The 27,271-nt window shown below is 46.2% G+C and overlaps 2 protein-coding genes and 1 long non-coding RNA gene across 4 annotated transcripts; 1 reads left to right on the top strand and 2 right to left on the bottom strand.

The window, feature by feature from the left end:
• The first annotated feature begins 1,263 nt into the window (after nucleotides 1–1,263).
• Nucleotides 1,264–27,182, top strand: TEX9 (testis expressed 9). 2 transcript variants are annotated; one of them, XM_053365401.1, is made up of 12 exons: nucleotides 1,264–1,512; nucleotides 1,653–1,741; nucleotides 4,333–4,396; nucleotides 6,085–6,161; nucleotides 16,566–16,614; nucleotides 19,222–19,307; nucleotides 19,811–19,974; nucleotides 20,978–21,060; nucleotides 23,141–23,314; nucleotides 24,102–24,236; nucleotides 25,583–25,717; nucleotides 26,734–27,182. In XM_053365401.1, the coding sequence occupies exons 1-12, from the start codon at nucleotides 1,285–1,287 to the stop codon at nucleotides 26,809–26,811; spliced, it is 1,362 nt and encodes a 453-aa protein (XP_053221376.1). In that variant the 5' UTR covers nucleotides 1,264–1,284; the 3' UTR covers nucleotides 26,812–27,182. The 2 variants fall into 2 exon arrangements, with proteins under 2 accessions (XP_053221376.1, XP_053221377.1); XM_053365402.1 differs by lacking the exons at nucleotides 1,264–1,512; nucleotides 1,653–1,741; nucleotides 4,333–4,396; nucleotides 6,085–6,161 and adding an exon at nucleotides 16,263–16,431.
• On the bottom strand, nucleotides 8,110–10,610 carry LOC128401854 (uncharacterized). The gene is made up of 2 exons (XM_053365404.1): nucleotides 9,681–10,610; nucleotides 8,110–9,365 (listed from the first exon to the last, which is right to left on the bottom strand). Exons 1-2 carry the CDS (start codon nucleotides 10,585–10,587, stop codon nucleotides 9,313–9,315), a joined length of 960 nt encoding a protein of 319 aa, XP_053221379.1. The 5' UTR covers nucleotides 10,588–10,610; the 3' UTR covers nucleotides 8,110–9,312.
• Nucleotides 16,500–19,226, bottom strand: LOC128401855 (uncharacterized). Its single transcript, XR_008327544.1, has 2 exons — nucleotides 18,249–19,226; nucleotides 16,500–17,032 (listed from the first exon to the last, which is right to left on the bottom strand). It is a non-coding gene; the product is annotated as an uncharacterized LOC128401855 (long non-coding RNA).
• Nucleotides 27,183–27,271: the final 89 nt, after the last annotated feature.

Below are 27,271 nucleotides of genomic sequence, written 5' to 3'. Positions count from 1 at the left end.
CCACTTTGACCTGGCTTGCACTTTCAAGCTCCTCTCTCTCCTCTGCTTCTTCCCTCCCCTTTTCTTCTGTCTCTTTTTGCTGTTGATGCTATTCTGTTTTTTGGTCTGCAAGCTGGAAGACAGGGCTCACTTCTTCCTTTGAGTGTGCTATTGACTGATGTGAGATGCTTTTGGAGACAGTTAACAGCAAAGAAGGTTTGAAATTCACGTTTCGTATCTGAGGAGAACTCAACGCAGTGCAACTCGTCGTCTGTGTGCTGCTGTGGACTCAAGGCTATGAGCACAGCAAAGGCACAGGCCTGTGCAGTATGAATGGCCTGGCCACATGTGCACCCATATCCCCCAATTGAGGGAGATCTAGTCTTCTCAGCCCTCCTTGCTCTGGCACGTGAACAGAGTGAGGCTTTCAAGTTTTACTGTTCTTTGTAGCTTGAGCAGGTAGTGGAAGTTAGAGAGGGAGACCTCCTTTCTATCCCATGACTGCCAGCTACTGGTCCCAAGGAATTCAGTACAGTGGTACCTCGGGTTAAGTACTTAATTCGTTCCGGAGGTCCGTACTTAACCTGAAACTGTTCTTAACCTGAAGCACCACTTTAGCTAATGGGGCCTCCTGCTGCCGCTGCACCCTGATTTCTGTAATTATCCTGAAGCAAAGTTCTTAACCTGAAGCACTATTTCTGGGTTAGCGGAGTGTGTAACCTGAAGCGTATGTAACCCGAGGTATCACTGTACTGTGCTTTGTACTGCTGCTCTTTGGTGCACATTAATAACACCCGCATGTTTAGCCTCTCCTTGGGGGCTGTCACAAGTCAGCTCCTGCTCTTTGACATTTACCAGGGCACCCATGCTTTATTTCACCCAGGTCAAAGACCCATTTTGACACCCCCATGTGCATTTGTGTACACACACACACACACACACACACACACACACACAGGCTAGGTGCCTCAATGGCACCCCTCTGGAGGCTTCACCTGTAGCTAGCCTCCCTCGCCAAAAAGCTTCGGCTCTGACTGGGGGGCAACACAAGCCAAGGTCCCTGCCCCCAAGGGGCCACTGAAGCTGGTGTTCACCATATGGGGAATCCTATGCACCCCCACAGAAAATTGCTGAGATGGCCAGCAGTGGCTGGAGTGCTGGACATGGATCCGGGAGAGCAGGGTTCAAATCCCCGCTCGGTCGGGCCAGCCACTGCCTCTCAGCCTCACCTACCCCACGGAGTTGTGGCGGGCGGGGAGAACCTTGAGCCGCTTGGAGGAAAAGGGGAGATATGCAGTAAATGCAATGAACAAACACGCCCCCCCGCCGACCCAGACACCTGGGGGAGGAGGGAGAGGACGAGGAGGTTGGCCCGAGGAGGACGGAGCAGGAGGGCCGCCCTCACGCGCGCCGTTGCCTAGCGAGGGCGAAGCGCCGCCGGAGCCCCAGTTGCCACCGCCACCGCCGCCGCCTCCTCCTCCCCGGCTGCGGCGCAAAATGGCGGCGGGAGGCGCCTCTTCGTCCTCGGCCCGGGTGGGTGAAGGAAGCGGCGGCCTGTCCGGACCCGGCAGGCGGGGTGGGATGGGGCCGCGGGCCGGGCCGGGGGTCGCGCGGGGCCGCGGGAGGTTTCTTTCCCGCCTGACTTTCCTCTCCGCTTCCTTCGCCCTCCGCAGGTGCCCCTCCGGCGGCCCTCCGCGGGCGCGGAGCAGAAGGCGAGGAGCTGCAGCGCCGCCGCCTTCCTGGCCAAGGAGGAGGAGTACAAGTAAGGGGCGTCTCTCTCCCTGAGGGGGGTCCCTGCTGATGCTCGCCCCCCCTTTAACGCCCCCCATTAAGGGCGTCCCCTTGATTCAAGACGCGTGTCTTTTTCTTCGTGAGAATCCAGCGAGTGGGAGGGGGGCGTATCGAGGCTGGCCAAGGAAGCCCCCAACTCCCGCTCTGGCCACACGACGCTGCGATGGGGCTTTTTATTGGGGGGGGGGTCTGGTCCAAGAGACGGGTTTTGATGGCGACAGAGCATTTCCCCCTTTCTTCCTTACTCCCAAGTAGGTGCCGCTTTCTGGGGCTCAGGCTTGAGCCCCTAAGCCCAGTTGCGTGGGGATAGGAGAGAGGCGATTAGGCATTATCAGAAGCACCCTTGCCTTCCTCTAGACCAGGCATATCTAACAGGTAGATCGTGATCTACCGGTAGATCACTGGACGTCTGCGGTAGATCACTGGTAGATCATTGGCTCCCCCCAAAGAAGCTGAACAACTGTGGCTCCCCTAAAAAAAGCCCAACATTTTACCTCCTCCTTGAAAAACTCAACAATTTTGACCCGAACCCCAAAAAAGAGGGTAGATCACTGCCAGTTTTTAACTCTGTGAGTAGATCGCAGTCTCTTGGGAGTTGGCCACCCCTGCTCTAGACCAGTGTTTCTCAAACTTTTTTCTCTGGGCATGATAATTTGCTCACACCACACCAAATTTTTTATTGTTAAGAAATGCATTGGAAAACCAAAAGAAACAGCTCCCAGCAGTGCTTGATTTTGAAAAGATATCTATCCATATTCTGCAAACAAATCATTTTGATACTAAACTGTACTATACTACACTGAAATGTTTAAATGTTGCTGTTGTCAAAAATGTTTTTATTAATTTCCCAATAAGGCAAATAAAGGTAAAGAACCCCTGGACGGTTAAGTCCAGTCAAAGGACTTCTCGCTTTCAGGCCGATATCAATTAGTTCAAATGTTTCTTTGATGGTCCTTGAATCTTAGTCCCACACTTGCCATCCTGTCTGCTCTAGACTAAGGCACTATTGGCATTCACTCATCTCTGCACCGCAGTGGCTGGTTCAAAGCGTGCTCCAGCAGCCTTTCCTAGCTTGCTGACCTCATAGAACTGTAGAGTTGGATGGTATCCCTGAGGGTCATCAAGCCCAACCCTCTGCAATGCAGGAATCCCAACTAGATCATACAATACAGGTGGCCATCTAACCTCTCTTTCAAAACCTCCAAGGAAGGAAAGTGCACCACCTCTTAGGGGAGTCTGTTCCACTGTTAAAGAGCTCTTACTCCCAGAGTATAGTCAAACATCGGTTCCTGAATAGCTGTTTTCAAATGTTTCTGCTCCCGAACGCCAAAAACCCAGAAATAAATGCTCTGGTTTTTGAACGTTTTTTGGAAGCCAAACATCCGACACAGCTTCCGCTTGAGTGCAGGACGCTCTTGCAACCAATCGGAAGCTGTGCCTCGGTTGTCAAACGTTTTGGAAGCCGAATGGGCTTCCAGAACGCATTATGTTCCACAACCAAGGTTTGGCTGTACTGATGTTAAGTTAGAATCTCCTTTCTTGTAAGTTGAATCCATTGGCTCCAGATGCTTTGAGCTGCAACTCCCCTTGGCCATATTGTAGTCTAATACGTAGTGGGTGGCACTGTGGTCTAAACCATTGAGCCTCTTGGGCTTGCCGATCAGAAGGTCAGCGGTTCAAATCTGTGTGACGGGGTAAGCTCCCCATTGCTCTTTCCCAGCTTCTGCCAACCTAGCAGTTCGAAAGCACACCAGTGCAAGTAGATAAATAGGTACCACTGTGGCGGGAAGGTAAACAGCATTTCCATGTGCCCTGGCACTCGTCACGGTGTCCCGTTGCACCAGAAGCAATTTAGTCATGCTGGTCATATAACCCGGAAAGCTGTCTGTGGACAAACACCAGCTCCCTTGGCCTGAAAAGTGAGATGAGCATCGCATCCCATAGTTTCCTTTGCCTGGACTTAACCGGCCACGGGTCCTTTACATTTTTACCTAATACACTACAGTACTTCCAACATATATGGAGGGTCCCCAGGCATACTGAGTGGATGACTTCAGCAGAGCATTCACCCCCAGAGACCTTGATAGAGTTGCCCTTAGATGCCTTTTAAAAATTACATTGCCTGTTTATTAATGATATTTGCGTGCTACTTACCCTTCTCTGGGTGGCTTTCAGTACACAAGTATAGAAACACAAAACCATGAAATCAGAAGAAACAGGTGCAAAAAGAAAACTCAGCACAAGCCCAAAGTTCAAACACAGATTTTAAAACTAATGGGACCAGACTATATAAGCAGTGGTTAGATGGCTATCTCTCATGGGTGCTTTAGCTGAGATTCCTGCATTGCAGGGGATTGGACTAGAACCTTGGGGTCTCTTCCAACTCTACAGTTCTATGATTCTGTGTTCCTAGCAAAGTATTTGCTTTCTATTGCGCATGTCAGCCGGCAAGTTTCTCCCGGGAGTCTGTCCTAGGAAGGCAGACTCCTTGCAGCACCATTTTAGTAGTCTTGCTTTCCAAAAGATAGCCGAGTTAAACACAGTTTTCAATTACTGTTTTAGGCGTGTAAATGCAGAATTAGAAGCCAAGACGGCAGAATTGGTGCGTCAGGCTGAAGAAGTCATGGTGAGTACCCAGTGTCAGACCTGCTTAGCTACAATACTGTTGACCATGGTATTTTCTTGGACTACCTCCATGAATTGGGAGTACCATTTTACAGCAGTTTGACTCCTACTTATGGGGTTCGTTCTAGCGATTAGTACTCGGCGACTGCGCTTTGGGCCCCTTGTAGTTCCACCCGCAGGCCACAGTTTTGTCCTCTGCTATTTAATATCTATTCAAAGCCACTACGAGTGTTTATTAGGAGATGTGAGGCAAGGTGTTACCACTATGCTGACAATACTCAACTCTATTTGTGGCATCTGAATCAACAGAAGCCATGCATGCCCTAAACACGTGGGCTGGATGCAAGCTGTGATTGAATGCTGGCAAGATGGAGATCTTTAACGCTTTCCCTTATTTCAGCTAGGAAGCAAACCATGGAGTGGCTGGCTTGGCATTGCATGTGAACGAGCACTCGTGGTTTGTTTCTTCCTAGACAAAACAGAAGCGGAAACCAAGGTTTGTTCTTGATTTACTGCTCATGGATCATTTAGAAAAACAAACAATGGACAACCAGTTTGTGTGTCCAGTCACTCCATTATTTCCTAGCTTCAGTCAAGACAAAGCAAAGTTGGCACCTTTGATCATCATTACAATAGCATTCTTTTCATACACAGTACACTAACGTTTGTTTTCAGACCATTACATGGTTTGAATATTTAAAAAACATGTACTTCACATTGCCTATCTCTAAAAGTGGCCTGATTGCAAGTACTTAGCCACAACAATGGGGTGGTCTTTGCATGTGGAGATTGTCTCTCTTGTTGACTCAGTCTATAGAGATTAGGACTTCTCTAGCCACCTTCCTTCTCTGTATGGATTGGTGGGTGCTGGCTTCTTGCTTCTGCTTCTTTTACAAGACAGTAGGTGAGGCTTCGGGAGATACTATTAGCCCACTTGCTGCTCACACTGGTTTTATATAGCACTAGACATAATGATGCCTTCCTCTCCCCCAACCCTGCCAGTTTGGGTTGCAGTGACCTGACTTTGTCCCTGCATTGTGGTTGGACAGGGTTCACTCCCCTGAATGGCAAAAACATTTGCTTTGAGAAGGGCTGATTTCACCTGCCCTTGTATGGAAAGAAAGATTTAGCTTTACTGGCGAGTAAAAATCCACCAAAGCTTTCTTTCTAATCATGGCAATCTTCTTAGCATCTATAGAGTAGAGTGGGTTGGGCTAACTGGTAATTAAAGTTATCTTCTTATTCTAAATTCTTCTCACTAAAGCTGTAATATACAGTGGTACCTCAGGTTACATACGCTTCAAGTTACATACGCTTCAGGTTACAGACTCTGCTAACCCAGAAATAGTGCTTCAGGTTAAGAACTTTGCTTCAGGATGAGAACAGAAATTGTGCTCCGGCGGTGCAGTGGCAGCAGGAGGCCCCATTAGCTAAAGAATGGATCTCCGGAACAAATTAAGTACAAGTACCACTGTAGAATTATCTCGGTAGTGGAAAACAAAGCTTTGGAAATTGTGGGGGAATTTTAAAAAGTAGTCTGTGACACAGTGCGGTGGTGAGGTAGTTACTGCTCATTTCTGCACATCTCTTAATCATCACCACCAACATAATTAAGCATTTATGATGGCTGTTAATTGGATGTAGTATCCACAGTATTTGACTATACTACAAAATCTTTCCTTATTGAAGAGAGATCAACAAGAAATGTTGTCCAGGCCAATCTCTACACAGGTTGAATTGTTTGACAAGGAGACCAAACATCAGAGGTAAGCTCTTCCTAAAACTTATCTGCTGAAGGCCTTCAGTGCCAGAGAGAGGTTTGAGAGAGAATAGTTTTTTATTTGCAAAATTCAGGGCTGTGAGTTAATGTAATGGTGGCCATAGTTTAGTGGGAAAGTCCACACTTGGCATGCATGGGGTCCCAGGTTCAGGGTCCAGCTGCTTCTCCCATTAAAAGGCTCTTTGGTGGTTGTGCCTACCTGGGAAGTAGTTCTTTCTGAGTCCTTCAAGTGCCCTGGTCTCCCAAAGCAGACAGTACAAGAGATTGCCCTCCACAGCTGTCCTGAGACCTCTTCCTTGACCTGTTCTCTTCCACCTACACCCCACCTCCAATTTCATAAGACCTTTTGTAAGGCCTTGTGCAAGTGATGCAGGTCTTGTAAGGGCCTCTCAAGTTCTTGCATTCCCATGTCGCAAAACAATCATATGTCTCTTCTTCCTGGAAACATTGAGGCACCTGTTGACCCCAGTCTTTTGTGCTGCATAGTTCCCCACTACGGCTGCCATCCTCTGTACCTAACAGCAAGCCATAAACCCCCTGGGACTGACCTGTATAAGCGCACACTGCATGTCTCTCATCAAAGGCTGTTATTATACTTATTTTTTCTTTATTATTTAAGTTAGATTTCTATACCGCCCTTCATCCAAAGATCACAGGGCAGTTCACAACATAAAAATACAAAAGGAGAGAAAATAATACATAACAAAATTTTCCCCAAACCAATAAATCCCCTTCCACAAACACACTTAAAAGGCCATAGATTAATCAGCCAAAGGCTTGCTTATAAATGTTTTTTCCTTGGCCCCCAAAGAAATGTAATGAAGTTGCCAGGTGAGTCTCCCGGGGGAGAGCGTTCCACAAGCTGGAAGTCACTGCAGAAAAGGCCTGTTCTCTTGTTGCCACTCTCTGGACCTCTTGTGGGGCCTCAGATGATGATCGTGGGGTGTAATATGCTCAAATCATCTTGTCCCAGTGAACAGCCTGGCCACAGAATTCTGCAACAGCTGAAGTTTCTGAACCATCTTCAGAGGCAGCCCCATGTATAACAAATTGCACTAATCTAATCTAGAGGTTAGCAGAGCATAGACAACAGAACTTGGGCTATTCCTAGCCAGATATGGATGCAGCTGAGCCACCAGCCAAAGCTGATAGAAGGCACTCTGTGCCACCAAGGCCACCTGAGCCTCAAGCAACTGCAGTGAATCAAGGAGTACCCCCAAGCGATGTACTTGCTCCTTCAGAGGGAGTGTAACCCCGTCAAGAGCAGGGAACCTCCCATCCATCCTGTCTAGGGAACTGTCCACCAACAATGCCTCCGTCTTATCTGGGACAGGCCAAACAGGGGCAACTCATCAAGTGGAGGAAATGCTGAGAATTGCTCTCTCATACCTGTGGTGTATCTTTGTCAGTTCTGTACGGCTGCAAAATGTGGGAGGTGGAATTATAAACTAGCTTTGTTGCTGATGAAACAGCGGACAAATTTTCAATGGTGAGTCTGAGATTGAAGGGCATGTCATTTAGTTTTTGAAGATGGTTGATCTCTGGCATATTAGAGGGTTAGGACTGTCTCTTGATTATTGCTGTTGGCTAAATCAGTGAAATTGCATGAATTTGCATATGAATAAATTGTCCTGAAGAAGTAAGGCCTCTGTTTGATGCATATGTATGTCACAGCAGGCTACATTTCAGAAGAGGCATTCCCCCTTGTGTCTAAGGGAGGAGGGACACCTCTTCCGAACAAGCGCCACACTTCCTTCAATACTTTACAGAGGTATCTATTCAAGCAACTCCCCATTTATGCAGGAGTTACGTTGACGGAAATCCAGCCGTCATGAGATGGTGATTAGCATAGAAAAGTGACACAGAAAGCCAGCTATATTTTCATGATGGAGAGAGCAGCCCCTCTGTCTGCCCTTCTCCCATTTATTCTCCTTTGTTCTGTCCAGCCGCATGGCTGTTTGCCAATCTCATGTTACCTCATCTGGTCAAGCTTTTATTGCACCCATGCCATATAAGGTCATTACATTCCAATACCTTGTAAAGCTCAGAGTGCTGGTCACGAGGTCCGGAGGTACCCTGCAGTATTTACAAACCTCTGCCATGGCTTTATGACTCCCACATGCCCTCTTTCTTTATTTTATTAATCAGAGTCATAAATGTCAGTACCAATACGGTTATATCGAGTGCGATAAGCGACTCTTGTGAAACCGGAAGCGGGCCGCGGACTGGAGAACCATGCAGTACATACAGAGATTAAAGAAGGAAGACATTGTATACAGCAACACAAAATAATGCAAATAACTACTATAATGATCACTATAATCAATAAATGTCGAAGCCAACTTCCATCCCGAAGCCAAGAATATAAGAATTCTGATTCCAAGCTGCATGGTAGGCTTCCTTCCTAGTTTATTAGCCATGCACTGGTGTCACTCCTATAGCACTGAGATTGGTCACTGTATGTTCCTGTAAGAGAACAAGAGCTATTAAACATGAATTTCAATGTATATTGACAGTTTGGATATATGCCCCATGATTCTTTCCCCTCTTTAATTTGAAAACAAATGGGGGCAGGCATACACACCCAACATTTAGAAGCATGCAATAAACTGGCAAACATAATCATATCTTGTACAAAAATATTATTCCTCCATATCTTATGATAATTTTCTCCCCTAAAAGTCTTATTCAACAACGCTGTTCTTCTAGTTCGAGAGTGGCTGAGCCGTGGATACTGCCAGCCAGAGTAGGATTCAGGCGACAGCTGCTTGCCAGCCGATAAGGTGAAATATGGTGGTTTCAACTGGACTGTGTCGTCTGCTCCTCTTCCTTGTATAACGGTGCAGGAAAGGATGGCAAGGCAAATGGTTAGGAAGGCAAACACTGCCAGATGCAGTTCGTGTGCAGCACCTCTAGGTGGCGCATGCGGAAAGGTTTCGATGCTTCATCCACAAAATGCTGACAAAGTGTAGGGGAGTTCCGCATGCTGTGAGGCAGGACAACCCACTGATATCGCTGGGTGAGTTGAGAATTGTTATATACTGGCAATGTAAAAGCAAAGCGTTCCTGTCTGCTGGAGCCAGTGGGATGAAGATGGTTCAATGTGGCCGAAAGTCAATTGTTCAGAAATAAGCTGTTCAAAAACGAGATGGTGCCATTGCTGCGGATTTTTCTTTTGGTGGAGGCCACTGTTCTACCCACACTGAGGTATCGGTGATCTTGGTTTGCCACGCTGGAAACGTTGTATCGGTGGCTACAGGCTGGTTTTTATTTTGCGCTGCCACCAGCAGATGAGCTGCTGTACCTACAGACTGACAAATGCGAAGCATGGCTGCTGTGTCTGTGGCAGGATTGTGTATTATCGGGCGCAACGCAACCTTACAATCCTCATCTGCATTTTCAAAGGCCAATTGTTTGATAATGATTTGTTTGGCTTCAGGATTTTCAATTTGTCTACTCACTGCACTAATCAGCCTGTCCATAAAGGAAGAATGTGATTCTCTAGGTTCTTGTCTGATTGAACCCCACCTAGACTGGATACTGGTGGGTTCTGGGATTTTTCTCATTGCTTGTTGAGCAGCAAGAGCAGTATCCCTCAATAAGATCTGCAGCAGTGTGGCTTGTACTGAAGCCTGAGCGAGGGGGCCACGCCCCATCATGGCATCTATGACGTATGCAAGCGTAAGGTTAGGATTATTCCCTCTTGCTTGTTGTAATAATGCTGGAGCATAAGCACGGCAGGCGATTTCCCATTCATGGGCAAATAATACACCAGCTGATGGGGGCAAAACTGTACCTGCCAAAAGCTTGATGTCATCTGGCACCAACAGCTGGGCTTGAGTTCCTGCTGGAGCACCAGCAGGGGGCACAATAACAGGGAATGCCATATTATCCTGAATTAAGGAACAGGCAAGGACTGCACATTGAAAAGGGGTAGCTGGTTCTGCTGCTGAAAGAGCAGGGTCATTTCCAGCCAGACCACGGTATTTTTGCAGGATTGGGTCCTCTGGTGAGGAACTGTAGTCCGGAGGTTTGGGTTCTGGAGCTGCTGGCAAAGCGAGTGCTGGAACACATGGCAGGACAGCAGGCTGAATTAAAGAAGCTGAAGGTTGTGTTGGCAATGCAGCCATGGAGATATTTTTTGGTGATAAAGAGCCCATGGCATAACGAACCTTGCACCATGCATTTAAAATCCGAACACCTATGCTGGGGTGCCCATGAAAATGTGTCCCGATCTTATCCCAATGTTTTAATTCCCATGTTCCATCCACAGGAAACCAGGGACAATGTTCATGAATGCACAGAATAAGCTGTATCAAATCACCCTCTGGAACTTCCAATTTGTTGGAGGAGAGGAGAAATTTTAAGTCTTTTAAAAATTTCTGTTGGGGAGTAGTCAAAGAGCTGCCCATTCTAAAATAAGATAAAGAAAAGAAAAGAAAAGGGATCGAACTCACCAGGATCTTTTTTTTAAAGATGTAAAGCGCTTGCAATCCTTGCCGGACGTAGTGAGCCGATGATATCCACTGCTTGGATCGAAAATCCTCTCACATTGTCTTTTAAAATCCTCTTAGTCTGCCTCAGACTGTTTGCTTTAAGTTGCCTCTTAGTTCTCTTTTAAAAACCTCAGCCGTATCCTTTTATTCAGCCTCACACGGGGCACCACTTGACGGAAATCCAGCCGTCATGAGATGGTGATTAGCATAGAAAAATGACACAGAAAGCCAGCTATATTTTCATGATGGAGAGAGCAGCCCCTCTGTCTGCCCTTCTCCGATTTATTCTCCTTTGTTCTGTCCAGCCGCATGGCCGTTTGCCAATCTCATGTTACCTCATCCGGTCAAGCTTTTATTGCACCCATGCCATATAAGGTCATTACATTCCAATACCTTGTAAAGCTCAGAGTGCTGGTCACGAGGTCCGGGGGTACCCTGCAGTATTTACAAACCTCTGCCATGGCTTTATGACTCCCACATTACGTTCCAGCGCCCCACATGCACAAATGAAAATTATATAAGTGGGGAGCACCCTTTAAATGCCCTCTCTGCCACTCCAATCCAGATCAAAAAATACTGCATCCAAAATATCCACAACTGGAATTGAAGTTTTGGGGCCAGCTGGAGGGTGGAGGACGCGTGGACAACTGCAGCTGAGGTGTGTGGTATCACTAAACAAAGCTCCACTACACCTCCAGTCTCTTCCACCCTAACTGAAGTCCTGTTTGGGCTCTGGGAAGGATCTCCTCTCAAGCCAAAAGGATTCTCCAGCTTTCTCCCTCCATTGCCTGATATGAATTCAATTATTTAATTATTTTCCAGTGCCACACGTATACATGATCACACACAAGTGTGGGGGGGTGCTTGTACTTAGTTTTTATTAGTATACAAATTTATTTAAATCCAATCAGTTAGAAGCAAGATTATCCATAGGGCTGGCCAATGTATTCATTCCTTGCCCGAAACTGGTTTTGAAACCTACATCACAGGAAGGATTTCACAATTTTAGGCCAGGCAGTATACTATGAATGCCAGCAGGTTTCACACACAGCATCACAAGTCCTCGGCTCTCCTCTCGGAGCCCTGCAAGGCCACCCAAGGCCCACTCCCTCCCTTCCTCCCTCTGCAGCCCAGCTGCCCCCTAAGATACTGGAGTGGGGCCAGGGGCGACAACCGTGCCTGCACCTATCTCTTGTGTGCTCATTCGCTCACCTGCCTGCCATTTGCCTGCTAGCACTTCTCCAGCCAAGCAACCAAGCTGCCTCCTTCCTCCCTTCCACCTCGCACTGGGTGCTGGCCATGTCCTAAGGGTCCCTGTGGTGAGAGCACGTGGGGAGCAGCAGCAGAAGCAGTGCTGGCTCCTCTTCCTTGCCTCCGGGTCTGGGCTTCCTGGTCAGTTGGTGGCAGTGATTGGCACAGATGGGCGCTCCACCACGTTGGAGGAATGAAGCGGCTCCTGGTAGTCACCCTCGACGTGAGTGGGAGCTGGGGGCAGCCCAGGGTGGGCTCCAGGGAGAGGCTGTGGTGGGGAGGTCAGCTGTGCCCCAGGGCTCCTTGTTTGCACCCCAGCTGATGTGCTCTACCCAGGGCAGAGCTGCCCACCTGGCCTCACTATGAAGAAGCAGGGCACAGTGTTCCTGATCATCTGCATGGCTGGCCATGGAGGGCTGGCTGGCTACCAAGCCAGTTCAAAATCCTCATTTTCAGACTTTGTGATATATCACTATATTGGAATGTTTCACTGGTGATGCATCACGATGTTGAAAAGCAGATATCGCCCAGCCCTAATGATTGGCATTCAAAGTGTGGACAGCCCAAGTATTTTCTGTAGAGTCCCTCCCTTTATTTTCTGAGATGACTTATTGTTTTCCTAAATTCCTTACCCCTAACAAAAAATTAGGTGGGGGAGGAATCAAAAGCCAGACTATACAAGGAGTAGTTTTTGTACCAAGCTAAATCCTTGGTTCACATTACCTCAAAAGGTTAATTCACTGGAATCTTAGGTACATGGCCTTTCCCAGCCCGCTTACCTGGCTGAGAGCCCCTTTTAACAGGAGAAGTCAAGGAATGGACCTCCCGAGTCCTTAGATATGCAAAGGGTGTGCTCTGTGCCCCCTCCCCATAGAGTCAGAAACAGCAGTTAAACAAACTCACCTAAAGAGGAGGAGCACACAGCTCCATGTTGTGCATGAACAGTGTAATGGCAGTGCTTAAAACAGGGGTGCATAAGATAGACTGTATAAGTTTTTTGGGACGCGGGTGACACTGTGGGTTGAACCACGGAGCCTAGGACTTGCCGATCAAAAGGTTGGTGGTTCGAATCCCCGTGACGGGATGAGCTCCCGTTGCTCGGTCCCTGCTCCTGCCAACATAGCAGTTCAAAAGCACATCAAAGTGCAAGTAGATAAATAGGTACCACTCCAGCGGGAAGGTAAACGGCGTTTCTGTGTGCTGCTCTGGTTCGCCAGAAGCGGCTTAGTCATGCTGGCCACATGACCTGGAAGCTGTACACTGGCTCCCTCGGCCAATAAAGCGAGATGAGCGCCACAACCCCAGAGTCAGCCACGACTGGATCTAATGGTCAGGGGTCCCTTTACCTATAAGTTTAAAAAATGTAATATACCTCTGAATATATGTTTGGGGTGGGGATTTGTTTCTACAGTTGATAACCAAAGCAAGTCAGTTGTTGGCCTTTTGTTCAGCCATGCACCTCATAGCATTTGGCTGGGGTGAGTGTGTGGTCAGGTAGGAACCAGATTACTTGAACACAGAGGAGACGGTCAGGCATGTACTTCTCATGTTTGCATCCAGCCGCTCAGACTCCACTAGTACTGGAGCTGAACTGAGTGTTTCTGCCTCCAGGCAGCAAAAGGTCACTGCTGACCCATTTGAATATGGGAATAGCTCTCACAGCTGTGCGAAAGTAGCTTCAGTTTTCAGAGGGTTTGTAGCATCCAGAGTCTTTAAGAAGTGGCTCAGGAGAGAGGGGCAGAGAAATAAGTTGGGTTACAGCATCTCACAGATTTGAGTAGAAGAGCCCGAGTCCTGGCCCTCCTGCTTGCAAGTCCTCCAGGGTGGAAATAATACATGGTCTACAAGACAGCAAGTATACTCCAGCCTGGAACTGTGGTTCTGTGATCAGGTGCCATAGGAATCCTCCCTAATACACAAGTGTCTTGCAGCAGTGGCCTTTCATGGGTTGATGCTTGCACAAGGAAGGTGCAGTGTTTAGACCGCATCCTGTGAAGAGACATAATAACTGAAGTTCCACTTTCTGTTTGGTACAGACTTGGTTTTTCTATCCTGGCTTTTTCTGGCCATTGTGGCACCCCTTGTTCTTCACATCAGGACTTCTTTCTTTATCATTTTAAGATAATTCTCATAATTTTGCCCCCAGTTGTATTTAGGTGAGCTGCAGACCAGAGTGTGTTGTGCTGCCAAGCCCTTTCCGGGGATGTTAAGAAACCAGTGGGAAGGCACTAAGTCAGTGGATGGCATGAGAGAGCACCCCCCCCCCGAGCAAGACTTGCAGGCCAGCTTGTTGGGCACCAGTACTCTCCAGGAAGAAAGTGCTGCAGCTAAATTGGCCCTTTTGTCAGCTGGCAAATCAGATTACACCACTTTTGTTCCACATTCACATACATACCTTTCAAACAGTGCAGCAGTTACACAGTGTGTTTCTAGCTTACACACCCCACAGCTATTATTATGTTTCCCATTGTAAATACTCCAGTTCATACAAGTTTGTGAACTTCTGCTTGCATGAGTGCTTGCCACTACCTAGGGAAGCGGCAAACCCAAGGGCTGCCCACTCCTGACACTCTCTCCTTCCCTGCCAAGATGATAATCTAATCTTTAGTTTTCTTCTCTTCTTGCCTCTGTATAGGTGTGTTGGGCTTTTCTGTTTCTGCCAAATCAGCTTTTCTGAAGGCAGGCAGTGATCCTTGCCTGTGACCAACACGAGTCACTATATTCTGGAAGTACAGTCTTTTTCTTTTTCGGGGATGGGGGAGGGCTGGTTTCCTTCCTCTCCTCCCTTTCCCCACCTCCCCTGCTTGCTTGCTTGCTTGCTACTTCCTCCCTCTTCTTCCAAAGTGCTGCCGCTTTTCCCTCCTCTGTGTCTGTGCGCTTGATTGGCCTTTAGTTCACAGGACATTTTAAGCAGTGGGACTTTGCTACAAAGTTTTATAGGTCTTGCCCCTAAATCTGGAAGCTGTTCCCTTTAAGATGCATTATTATTCTACCTCTTCTGGCCAATTCCAGGAAACTGAGCCAGAAGCTTCCTGCAAAAGGTAGTTGGGGCTTCTATCAAAGGGCTTAGAACTGTCAGTTCAGGGAGGGGTTCACAGCCGTGTGCTGCCCCTCCCACTTCAGTGCCAGCATGATCAACTGGCTGGGCTAGCCATGTCTGGGGACAAGCAGGGTGCTACTGGTTTGCGGCTTCTGATTTTGAGCTTCTGTGTGCACTGCTCCAACCTCCCATAGCCATATTAAGGGTAGCTGCAGGGCCACTGGCTGTGCAGCACCCTGTCTCTCCACAATGCTTGGAGTGCTTTGGGACTTGGCTTCCTGTGCTGGGGTGGGGGGGTGACTTATGCCGAGACACCCAGAATCTTTTAAATTTACCTCTAAGTAAATTTGCATGTGCCCATGCTAGGATCTGGGCATATCAGGATGTTGAAGATTGTGAGCTCAGCTCTCCTTTCCCTTCATCCCAAGCCAGATGGCTGCATCTGATCTCTTGGATCAGTCAAATTCAAAGTTAGGGAGAGATCACTGTTCCATTATGGCCAGTGAAGGGGATATAACTTTACTGGTTGCCCAGTAGACTTTGCTGTGAATTTTCTCTGGGTTGTTTTTATATGAACTTACTGTTTGGAAGAAAAATGTAGACCTTATCTCAACCATGGTGCTTGCTGCTCCCTTGATTCGTAAAAAAACTAGACCACACAAGAAAGTTGCCAGAGTTTTGTATTGCCCTTTCCTTTGGACCCAGAACCATCCAAGGATATTTCCAAAGGCCAGCTGCATTTTGTTAACTGGGCACTATGCCCATATCCAGGCTGCATTTCACAGTCTTCCTTCATGACTGGGTGGCAGACACACAGCACTGGAGAACAAAGTCTGGAAGTAGCCTGCGTCTTTACAGTCCTATAGTTTCAAGTAGTCTTCCAACTAATTGCAAAAGAGTAGGATTGCTGAAGGACCAAGCCGCACAGCTTTTAGAAGTCAAGAGGGGTCAGCTACACAGTGAACTCCTGGGGATCTCTGTGCCTGGGGCTTGAAGAAGAGAGACTTGGGGTCGCAGGGAAAGATAGGAAGGTCCAGGATGGTGGGGGACAGTTTCCTAGTCTCATCACCCCTGACATTCTCTCCAGGCCTTCACAGTACTAAATTGGGGCAGGACACAAATCAGTCTTAAAATGTCACCCCTGTGCCCTGGTTTGGTGAGCATTGCCTTCGGTTTTATCAAGTGCAAGATTGAGCAGCAGGCAAATGCCACAGCTTCCCCCTTGATTACCCATCTTTCTTAGCAGCCAATACAGAGAGGGCTTGGATATCCCACAGGAAGGCTTTCCCCCCAGGCTTTGATTCTTTCCATGTCCATGAGGACGTGGCCATATGGTGCCAGCTTCAGACTCTCTGGGTATCTCCAGCGTGACAGACCACAGTCCTCTGCCAGTGCTGCTCATGCCATCCACCTCACAGGAAGGAGCTCTTTACTGAAGCTGTTTCTATGAAGCCAAAACATTTTGAAAAGTGAGTGATGTGTTTTGCATCATTGATCTTCCCTTCTACAATTTTGGTTTAAAAAAATTAAAACATAGTAAAATACATAATTTATTTTGTTCTTCAAAATAAGCTAATTGCTGCAATTTCCTTTTTCTCTCCAGAGATCAGTGGTCTCCTGAATTGCCAACTGCTCCTCTTGCACTTAATAAGGTACTGAAATTGGGGGGTGGATGTGCTCCTCTCAAAGTAGGAGGAGAAGGTAACATTTGCTGTGTGTCTTCAATAGCAGTGGAGGCAGAGAGAATCCATTCAGTGAGTCAGAGAATGAGGTGGGACAGTACCCGCCTCTCTTTGGATCATGGCCAGACTGAAGCAAGACAGTTGACCAGATGACAACTGTTCACCTTGGCTCTTATTTCTCTACACCCAAGACAGATCTCCTGTGTAAGGAAATTGTTCAAGGTCTTCATATTTTCTACTCTTTTTTAAAAAAACTTTGGGAATGGACACTTATATGTGAACCTCTTCAGTCAGAGCACATACAGTCACAAACATTGTTACTTAAATTTAGTGCATTGATCTGAAGATATGTTTTCCAGATACAAAAATTGCTTATTATACCCCTTACCTTTTTTTTGACAAGTAATTTTTATTTTCATAATTAAACATATATACAATCTAGATTACATAAGTTACTTATAACATTGCTGTTACCAAAGTCATAAACATAATACATACTTATTTAGAGCTCTGCCGAGCTTTGGACTTCCCTTCACTTCATTGGTAAGTATCAGATAATAACAAAAGTTACGTGTTTTATCTACTTTACAAATTTGTCGAACACTGTTAGAGTTGTTCTATTCCTGCCCGAGTTGTCAAAGTTCTATACTTATCTCTTATATATACCAGATATTTATTCCAATTTTCATAAAACTTCTGATCATCTTGGTCTCTTAGTCTTCCTGTTAATCTAGCTAGTTCAGCATAATTTATCATCTTAATCTGCCAGTCAATTATGGAAGGTGTTAATTCCGTTTTCCAGTTTTGGGCTAACATGGTTCTAGCCGCCGTTGTGGCATATAAAAATAAATTTTTATCTTCTTTTTTGATTTCTTTATCAACAATTCCTAATAAGAAAGCTTCAGGTTTTTTGGGAAAAGTATACTTAAAGATTTTTTTGAGTTCGTTATAAATCAATTCCCAAAAGCCTTTTACTTTACTACATGTCCACCACATGTGATATAATTCACCGTCTCCCTTACCACATTTCCAGCAGTTCTTAGTCTTCAATTTGTAGATTTTAGCTAGCTTCACTGGTGTAAGGTACCACCTATAAATCATCTTCCAAAAGTTCTCCCTTAATGCCATACACGCTGTAAATTTGATGTTTACGTTCCACAATTCTTGCCACTTTGCAAAATCAATATTATATCCTATGTCTAAGGCCCACTTTATCATGGCCTCCTTCACCATTTCGTCTTTTGTATACCATTCTAGTAAGAGGTCATACATCCTTGATAATAATTTATTTTTTCCTTCTATGATTTCCACATTGAATTTAGATTTTTTGTCTTCAAAGCCTAGCTTCCTTTTATCTTCTTTTAATAGGTCATTCACTTGGTGGTACTGCAACCACCCCGTGAGCACATTCTTTACTTCTTCGTAAGGTTTAAGCTTTACCCCCTGTACTGTTTTATTAGTAAGTTCTTCGTAGGTAGCTCTTTCCCTTTCCATGTTAGTTTTTTTAACAGTTAGAACATTTATTGGTGAAATCCACCATGGGGTTTTCTTTTCCAGCAGGTTCTTATTTCTTTCCCATACTTGGAATAAATTATACCCCTTACCTTAATGGTATCACAGTGAGTGTCATTCCCACGGAATCCAGTGACGCTTGCGCCAAGGTGCGTTTGCGTAGGGCTTGTAGCCTTACATTGCTGAGTCCGCTTGTATGGGCTCAGATGCCTGGGCTTGTAAGTATCGGGTGCATCCTTGCACCAAAGGAGTAGTGGAGAGTTGATGTGCGAGCCTGTGGGAGGAAATGAAAGAGCTTCTGGACAGGCCAGAGGTCTGTGGCCACAGGGCGTTTGTTTTTTGTTTGCTTGTGTTTGTATGTGATCCAGAACCAAGAGGAGCATTAAGAAAGATAGTCTAAATTTTCCATGTTCCTTGTGGCCCTCTAGCGGTGGATCATTATCCGTTCTGTCTTTTGTCTCCAGTCTGCCAGGGGTCCAGGTCTGCACAGCTGCTCTTACACAAAAGAGGAACGGTTGTGCCCTCCTTTCTAGGTCCTTTAATATGGACAAACAAGATAAAGATTGCAAACAGGATGGGGATACGATGATCAATAGGGGACACACAGTAATCAATGCAGTATTTAACCACTTAAAATTAATCTGTGTCACAGCACATGCTATTCTTTCATGGCAACCTAGGGAGAGAAGTTGAGCTGAGAGATGTTGACTAGTGCAGCTAGAGAACTTTGTGCAAGGGTGGGGATTTGACTCTGCTTCACATGTAGTTAGAATAAACTTTTGTACAAAACCTGTGACTCCTAAGTTACAGAAAAGCAGGCTTGGAGAAGAAAAATGCCACTGTTGGAGGCAGGATACTTCTCAATATCCGTTGATGGCAGTCTCAAGTGAGGAGAGTGCTGTTGTGCTCAGATCCTGCTCAGGGGCCTCCCTCAAGCCACCTGGTTGGCTGCTGGCCTAGGTGGGCCACTGGCCTGAGCCAGCAGAGCTCCTCTTGTCTCCTTATGTCTAAGACCATAATATGCTTTAGGTAGCTAAGAGTTTTTGTTTTGTGAATTTTCCTTAGCAACCAAACAAGAAGAAACCTAGCTCTGCGTCTACATTTCGGACTAGGCCACTATCTGGAAAGAAGGGGAAAGGAACTCTGTCAAGGTACAGCAGCAGCAGCTGAATAGCACCCAGCTTATCTTAGGCATTTTTCAAAGTACAACAGCAACTGTTGTTATCTTCTAACCATGCCTGGTGATAGTAACTACATGAACATAATTAAAAGTAAAGAGGCTAAAACTATTTTTGCCTATGTAGCATTGACGGAGGCTAATAGCAAGGTGAACTGTTAAAAACAATCAACAAACCACTGAAAGCCTCTAACAGCATTCTGCTTTCTGAAGAAGGCCAGCTTTGAAACACTGGCCTCACCCCAACAGCTAACAATCCCATCCATGTCACATCAATGATGTTCTATTTCACTGGAATTATTGGTCCTGTTGACATTTCAGGACTGGGTCTGGAGAAATCCCCCACTTTTCTAGAAAGGTGAAATAGCCCCTTATCAGTTTATTTGTTTTTGCCAATTGCTTCTTACATTCCAGTCCTTTTTTCTGTTGTTCGCTCTTAAAATGCTTAGAAATGCTGTGTTTTGGCCTTGTCTCTAGCACAAAACTAAGACCACATGACATTCCAAGTGCTGCAGATGTTGCAGTCCCAGACTTCTCTCTTGCCAAGACAATTGGGAAAATTGAAGGGCAACTAGAAGAAGGAAACTTTCCTGATCTAGAGGACGATCTTATCCCCGGTGCAGGAAGTGAAATTGGAGCAGGTGGGTCTGCTTTTTACTGTCCTTTCCTTACTGCTAAAAGGGAGCTGGATTTCTCTTCCAAATGACCTGTTCATGTGATCTTTAAATTTTAAGGCCTCACATAGACAGGCTTTCTAACACATGCCTACTCTTTGAATTGGCAGTGTTTCATCTAGTTCCTAGGATGAGGGATAAATTATCAGTCACATGAGAAAACGGAGGTGTCTTTCAGTGTCTCACAGTTTATTGCCCACCTGTGCTATCCTCATTGCTGCCATAGCTGCAGCTCCTTTCTGCTTGTTTGGCAACAGCAAATCATGACACTTGGCAAGCCACCTAGGGTGGGAAATTGTTTTCAGGTGTCCCTCCCTGCAAGGAATCCCTCCTAAGGTCGTCCCAGGGGAAGGCTCGTAGCATTGCACTTTTTAATCCTGTGCACTCCCTTCAGACACTAGGGACCCCCAGTCCAGGGAATTGAACGGCTTGTTTCATGAAATGTCTTTGCATCTATGAAGGATGTTCTAGAATTGTCAGTCTTCAAAACTTTTATATCATTGTACCATTAGCATAGGGACGCGGGTGGCGCTGTGGGTTCAACCACAGAGCCTAGGACTTGCCGATCAGAAGGTCGGCGGTTCGAATCCCCGTGACGGGGTGAGCTCCTATTTCTCGGTCCCTGTTCCTGCCTACCTAGCAGTTCGAAAACACGTCAAAGTGTAAGTAGATAAATACCTTCCGGCGGGAAGGTAAACGCCGTTTCCGTGAGCTGCTCTGCTTTGCCAGAAGCGGCTTAGTCATGCTGGCCACATGACTGTACGCTGGCCCCCTCGGCCAAAAAAGCGAGATGAGCGCCGCAACCCCAGAGTCAGCCACGACTGGACCTAATGGTCAGGGGTCCCTTTACCTTTACCTTTAGCATAAGCGTGTGGTTAAAAGCTATTCAGATGTTTTGAGGCTCTTTTCTGGCAGGTCTAGAATGGCACAACAGTCCAGAACATTAAATGTAATTATTGCAAATCTACAGAGGCCCAAATCCGGTTCCTAAAGGCAAAGCTTCGTGTTATGCAGGAGGAGCTGGATGCCATAGGACTAGAATGCAGTAAGAAGGTAAGAACAGGTAGACTTTCTGTTCCTGCATCATAATATGTAGCAGCAACATCCTTGTATGAGGGGCTATATTGTTGGCTCACAATTGTTGCTAGTACCTAAATGTTACTCAGTGCGAGATTAAAGGTCTTTTCACATACTCACCAGCCAGGGATCTGAAGTGTATGCTTGTACATGGCCAAGCCTGTTCCTATAGCCAAGCTTGGGCTCTGGTCCACACTCACACTCCCTCAGCCAGTAACCTTCTGCAGGCAGCAAAACCTGTACTCTTCACCCGCAAGCAGAAATCCTACACAACAGACAATCCTCTTGATGCGTCAACAAGCAAATACTTTTCTGGCTGGTGCAAGGATAGTTCTAGTCCCTGCTTCATTATTGCTCTGCTCCTCCAAAGCACTCTTGGGAAGAGCTGGGTGGGAAATGAACCTAAGAGGTAGAAGAACTGAGACCTTGCTGGTGGTGCTGAAACCGATGGGAGGTGCTTCTTTTTTGCCCAGAGCTCCCTGGCCATGCTGCTGCCCAGAAGCTTTCAGCACCTGCTTGAATCGCAGAATTGTAGAGTTTGAAAGGACCCCAAGGGTCATTTAGTCCAGCCCCCTGAAAGGCAGAAATCTGAACTATGAATCAGAACAAAGGGGTAGTGGTAGGTGGGCTTTATCAGATTTGGCAGCTTCTCTGCCACATTGTTAATCTTTGCACCTGGAAGACAACACACCTCCCGCGACATCCTGTTTCCACCACGCCCTGCTGCCTGTCCCCCTCAGTAGGGAGTCACCTGTCAGGTGCTGGTGGTGGTGCTCGTTAGTAACCAGGCAGGACTCCGACCTGTCTTTAACAGGTTTTATTTGGTGCAAACTATTTACAGTGCAGAACCACAAAGTTCATGTCCATCTTAGTCACTTGCAGATTCCGGGAGTGGCCCCTTCCAGTTTCTCCCCCAACATAAGAACTTAAGAAACCCCAAATCTTCACCTCGCCTCCTTATGTTTCACCCCTCTGCATAAACTGGGCGATGGAAACAGCGCATCTGCCTCCTGGCCAGCTGGGCTAGGTGAGGCGCTTGGGCTCTCAGTAGCATCTTTGAGCCTTCCCCTCGCTTGGCTGCCCCCTTCCCCCTCTGCTCCACTGGAGGTGTGGCTTTCACCACTGCTGGACGAGGTGCAGCGCCTCAGAAGCGTCAAAGGCTCTCTGTAGCGCCCTGCCTCCCTCCCCTGTTCCGATGGCAGTCCCCTGACATCGCCTATCACCACCACCCGTCTCTTCCTCATCTGTGCCTTCCAAAGCCTCCTTGGAGTGTTCGAAGGTCTGCAAGTGCCACTTTGCACATAATTCCATTTGTAGAGGCAAAGGCTTCCCAGTTTTTTCTTTCTGGTAAGTTCAGTCACATTTTCTGAGCATCTTATTGAGGTGTGCATGTTAAACGAAAGGATGCAGCTTTTTCAATCTGCCTTCCTCAAGTTAAACTTCCAAGAAAATGCAGTTATTGAGTGGCCCCTTAAATTCATCTGTAGAGCAGAAGGGGCTGCTGGATCAGGCCCATGGCCCACCTAGTTCGGCATCCTATTCTCACAGTGGCCAACCAGATGCTTCGAAGGGAAGCCCAGCAGCAACTGGCATTTGAGGCGTCAGACCTCCCAATGTTGGAGGCAGACCGTGGTCACCATGGCTAGTAACCATTGATAACTTTATCTTCCATGAATTTGTCTAATCCTCTTTTAAAGTTCTCCAAGTTGGTGGCCATCACTAGGGCTGGATGATATATCAATAGATCATCAAAAACCAGTTTGAAATCCATATTGTGATAGCGGTTTCATAATTTTTGACCTGTTAATTATCACGAATTGTGATGTGTGTGTGCTATGCAAAAATTACAATGTGGGAAAAACCATGAAGCCAGCCAATGCCTCTGCATAACTCCATCCTTATTTCAGACATCATGGTGTATCAATACGTTGTGAGGTTTAGCTGATGATACACCACGGTGCTGAAATCCAGATATCGCCCAGCCCTAGTCTTCACTCCTTGTGAAAGCAAATTGCATATTTAAACTCAGTTCAGTAAGTTAATTCTTGGTCTTCAGGATGAAGAGAATCGGAATTTAAGCAGCTCCCTAAAAGAAGCTGAAGAAGAGCGTGGGAGGCTGCAGCGAACAGCCAGTGTACAGCAATCTCAAATAGAAAAGTATAAAATGCTGTCAGAAGAAGCAAACAGTAAAAGTGAAGGACTGCAGCAGAAGTGCTCTGCACTAGAAAAGGTAACAAGATCTCCATTTCAGCCTCATTACATGGCAATATGTCACTGGACTGGCCGCCCTCAGTTTAATTCCCATCTTGCAGAAAAGTACAGAGAAAGGGAAAGCGGCCATTTCATTGCTCCCAAGGCAGGAGCCAAGGCAATCCAGAGGCCAGGGCAAAGAGTGGTTTGCTCGGCTCCTGTGATCAGATAAATCAAATTGGGGTATATCATTAGGGAAATTGTTTCTGTCTTATTTTCCCTCCATAGGGGCGTTTTCTCCATGTAGGGAGAAGAACAGCGCTGTACTTCAGCACCCTTTTCACTCTCCTGCTTCTAGCAGTCAGGGCGGACAACAGTCACATATATATTTCCCACAGTGCTGTGCTGAAAGTGATGTTGAATTATGAAAAAACACCAACAGATAGCTGAAGAATGATATAATGCACACAAACCAGCAAAAACATGGAAAGGATGCCACAATAAGAAAGCAACAGCACTGATCTTGGCAGAACAGAGAGGTCTTTTCCCCGTCTTCTGAAAGTCAACAAGGTGGTGGCTTGGCAGGAGCACCTCCAAAGAGAAATGTTCCTCCCTGGTTGCAGGAATTTGCTGCAATGGACTTCTTACAAAGCATCCGCCTAGTGTGCTGGGTCCTGTCACCTGGGAAGTCCTTCCTCTCGCCTCCAGTGCTGCTGCCCTCTGGGCTAAACAGGCACATGAGAATCCAGCACCTGCCACCCCAGGAACCCTAAGTGCATGTTGCTGTAAATCTTCATCCTGTTTTCTGTTTTGACTTACTGCAATAGGAACTGGAGAATCTGAAGCTAGCCCAAAAACAGGCTTCAGCCAGCCAGAGTACAATGGAGGTTCGCTTCAACAGAGCTCTTGAAGAAGCAGAGAAATATAAAATGGAACTGAATAAAGTGAAGCAAAGTAACAAGGTAGGCTTTGTTTTTGCTTAGAAAACAGGAAAAACCAGCAGAGGTACATGATGTCCAAGTTTAAGTTCACCCTGCAATAGCCCCCTGTAACTTCCTTAGCCGTCTGGATCTTAGGGCAGATTGTCCCATTTTATTTTCACAACAACCCTGAAAGTTACCAAGTGAACAAGGCTGCCATACTTTTTAATAATGCTCTCCCCCTCCCCATATTTTTACCTGAATTTATTTTTATCTGTAAGCTAACTTGAGACCATGTCAGGGGGAAAGGTGGAGTAACAACAATAACACTGTATCTTTGTCCTCAACACGGTCCATATATCTGTTTACACCAAACACAGCACTCAGAGTCAAATATGAAATTAAATAGAATTGCAGCAGAATTTCTTTTGGTTGCAGAATTATAGATGCCTGGATGTTGTTATTGTGTGCCTGGAATACACACCTCACAGTGACTAACCCTTTGCTTTAGAAAGAGGTTCATCACCTGAATCACATGCAATGCCTTTTTTGAGGCAGTACGCCATAGTGCCACCTGTGCCTCACCCTGCACTACACCTTTACCTGCCACTTCCCGCAGTGACAGGCACAGCCTCTTGGAGGCGCTTTGGCACGACCCTTTTATGATTTCCAAGTTCCTGGAAAGCGCTTTGGCGATTGTAAAAGGGTTGTGCCAAAGTAGTAGTAGTAATAGTAACAACAACAACAACAACAACAACAACAACAATAATAATAAATTGCCTCTGGGAGGCTGTGCCTACTGCTGTGGGAAGCGGCAGCAGGCAAAGGTGTGAGTGGGGTTGGGAGCAAGCAGGCAAACGGTGGCAGGATAGGAGGGGATGGGTGGTATGGTGCATTGTGGCACCTTTTTCCCTACAAATAAAGCACTGGTCCTATGACTGAACCTTCCCTTTTGGAATGACATGCTCTAGGTTCTACAAGAACATCCCAAAGGATTCTACTCTTAGCTGCTTATAAAGGCATAAAGGTAAAGGGACTCCTGACCATTAGGTCCAGTCCCAGACAACTCTGGGGTTGCGGCGCTCGTCTCGCTTTACTGGCCGAGGGAGCCGGCATACAGCTTCTGGGTCATGTGGCCAGCATGACTAAGCCCCTTCTGGGGAAGCAGAGCGGCGCACGGTACTTATTTATCTACTTGCACTTTGACGTGCTGTCGAACTGCTAGGTTGGCAGGAGCAGGGACCGAGCAACAGGAGCTCACCCCGTCACAGGGATTTGAACTGCCGACCTTCTGATCAGCAAGCCCTAGGCTCTGTGGTTTAACCCACAGCGCCACCCGCGTCCCCTATAAAGGCATAACACACACTACATCCTTCCTCTCCCACTAGGATGTAGTCAACCAGGAACATAAAAAGCTTGAAGACCTGAAAACTGAGAACAAGAAGTTGGAGAAACAAAAGGGAGAGCTGATGGCAGGATTCAAGAAACAATTAAAGTTAATTGATATATTAAAGAGACAAAAGGCAAGTTATCCTGTGTTGTTGGCAATTTTCATTAAATTAAAGTTAGGGCCATAGGACTCTTTTGAATTTATTTGATTGGGTGGGGAGACAAGGGAGCAATGGCAAAATATGAAACGGAGGCTCCAAATTCCAAGAAGGTTAAAGTCATTTTCAGAACTATGATGTGGTACAACTTTGGATTACACAATTGAGCCAACATAAACTAGAATTATGGGCTGCTTTAGGACTAGGACATGAGACTTGCATTGAACCAGTCCAGAAAAAGGAAAGGAAGGAGGACTTCCCTTCCCAGGTGTCAGTATTAGCAACTAGCCATGCTGTCTTTTATCTACTACATTGAGAGATTTAAGAACTTCTCTGTTTGAACAAATACAATTTCTTTTTCATTGTGTCTTACTAGACAGAAAACTTTCCTGGCGGGAAAAGGGAAAGCAAGTCTTAGCAAGGCAGCAGTTAGCCATGGAGCACATTTGGGTGGCCTAGCCAGCCTCCAGCTACATCTGTTCCTAAACTTTCTCTTGGAAGTGGTTTGGACTTAAGAACAGACAACTTCCTTAAGACAATTGTTTGAAAAATAAGCTAAGCACTGCAGCTGAACCACCACCAGGGAAGTTGTGCAGAGCCAAGAGGTCTGAAAAGGATTTGGGCTGCTTTGTCTCAGAAAGCACCAGCAGCTTGAGCAGTGGCTTCAGGCATCCCAAGTGATCTGCTCCCTCCAGCTGACTCAGCTATATTCATGTAACTTCATTATCTGTCATATTAAATAGGAGATGGATGGAGCTGGTCTAGAGGGGGAGAACCAGTTTTATCGTCAAGGGTGCAGATGGCCAGTTTTATAATTCAGCATAAATGCTTGGAAGAAACACTTACATAACAGAAGGATAAGGGGTTGCCTCGGCTCCCTTCTCACCTGCACTTTGATTTTACAAATGTTAAAATAGGGAATAAGGTAAATTTTGTCAGAGTTAAAATTTTTCATGTAACTATTAATGAATTGTTTTTCCCCCTTTCCTTAGATGCACATTGAATCTGCAAAGATGCTTTCTTTCACTGAAGAAGAGTTTATGAAAGCCCTGGAATGGGGAAATTCTTAATGTTCAACACTGTACATGGCATGGACAGAAACACAATTAACATTCAGCACTACGGTGGCTCAAAATAACAAACATGTTTCAAAGCAAATCTACTGAAGTTTTCTCAAACACTGGAATGTGTTAATTTTAGTGTAGTATCAGCTCCTGTTTGGTGTCTCCTCCCCACTGTTATTGCCAGCTGCCATTTGGTTCATCTTCCTCCATTTAAGCAATTGTACTGACAACTGCTGTTGTCTTCCAGGTTACCAAGACTAGCTTGGGGAGCTTCACATATTCCACTGACACTAAAGACTCCCTTAAGTTTATGAGTTACTTCATCAGTAGCTTAGTGAAGCCTTTTTGTTTTTCACAATAAAGTTGTTATTTTCCAAGTTTCCTGTCCATCATTAAATAACAAGAGCTGCTTCTGAGCAAGGTTACTCCCATGTCACAGTTCCCTCCACAGAAGCGCAAATAAATG

This window comes from Podarcis raffonei, chromosome 14, assembly GCF_027172205.1.
Source record: "Podarcis raffonei isolate rPodRaf1 chromosome 14, rPodRaf1.pri, whole genome shotgun sequence".
Taxonomy (NCBI): Eukaryota; Metazoa; Chordata; class Lepidosauria; order Squamata; family Lacertidae; genus Podarcis; species Podarcis raffonei.
Note: the sequence above shows the minus strand (reverse complement) of the source record. Positions and strands in the feature narration are given on the sequence as shown.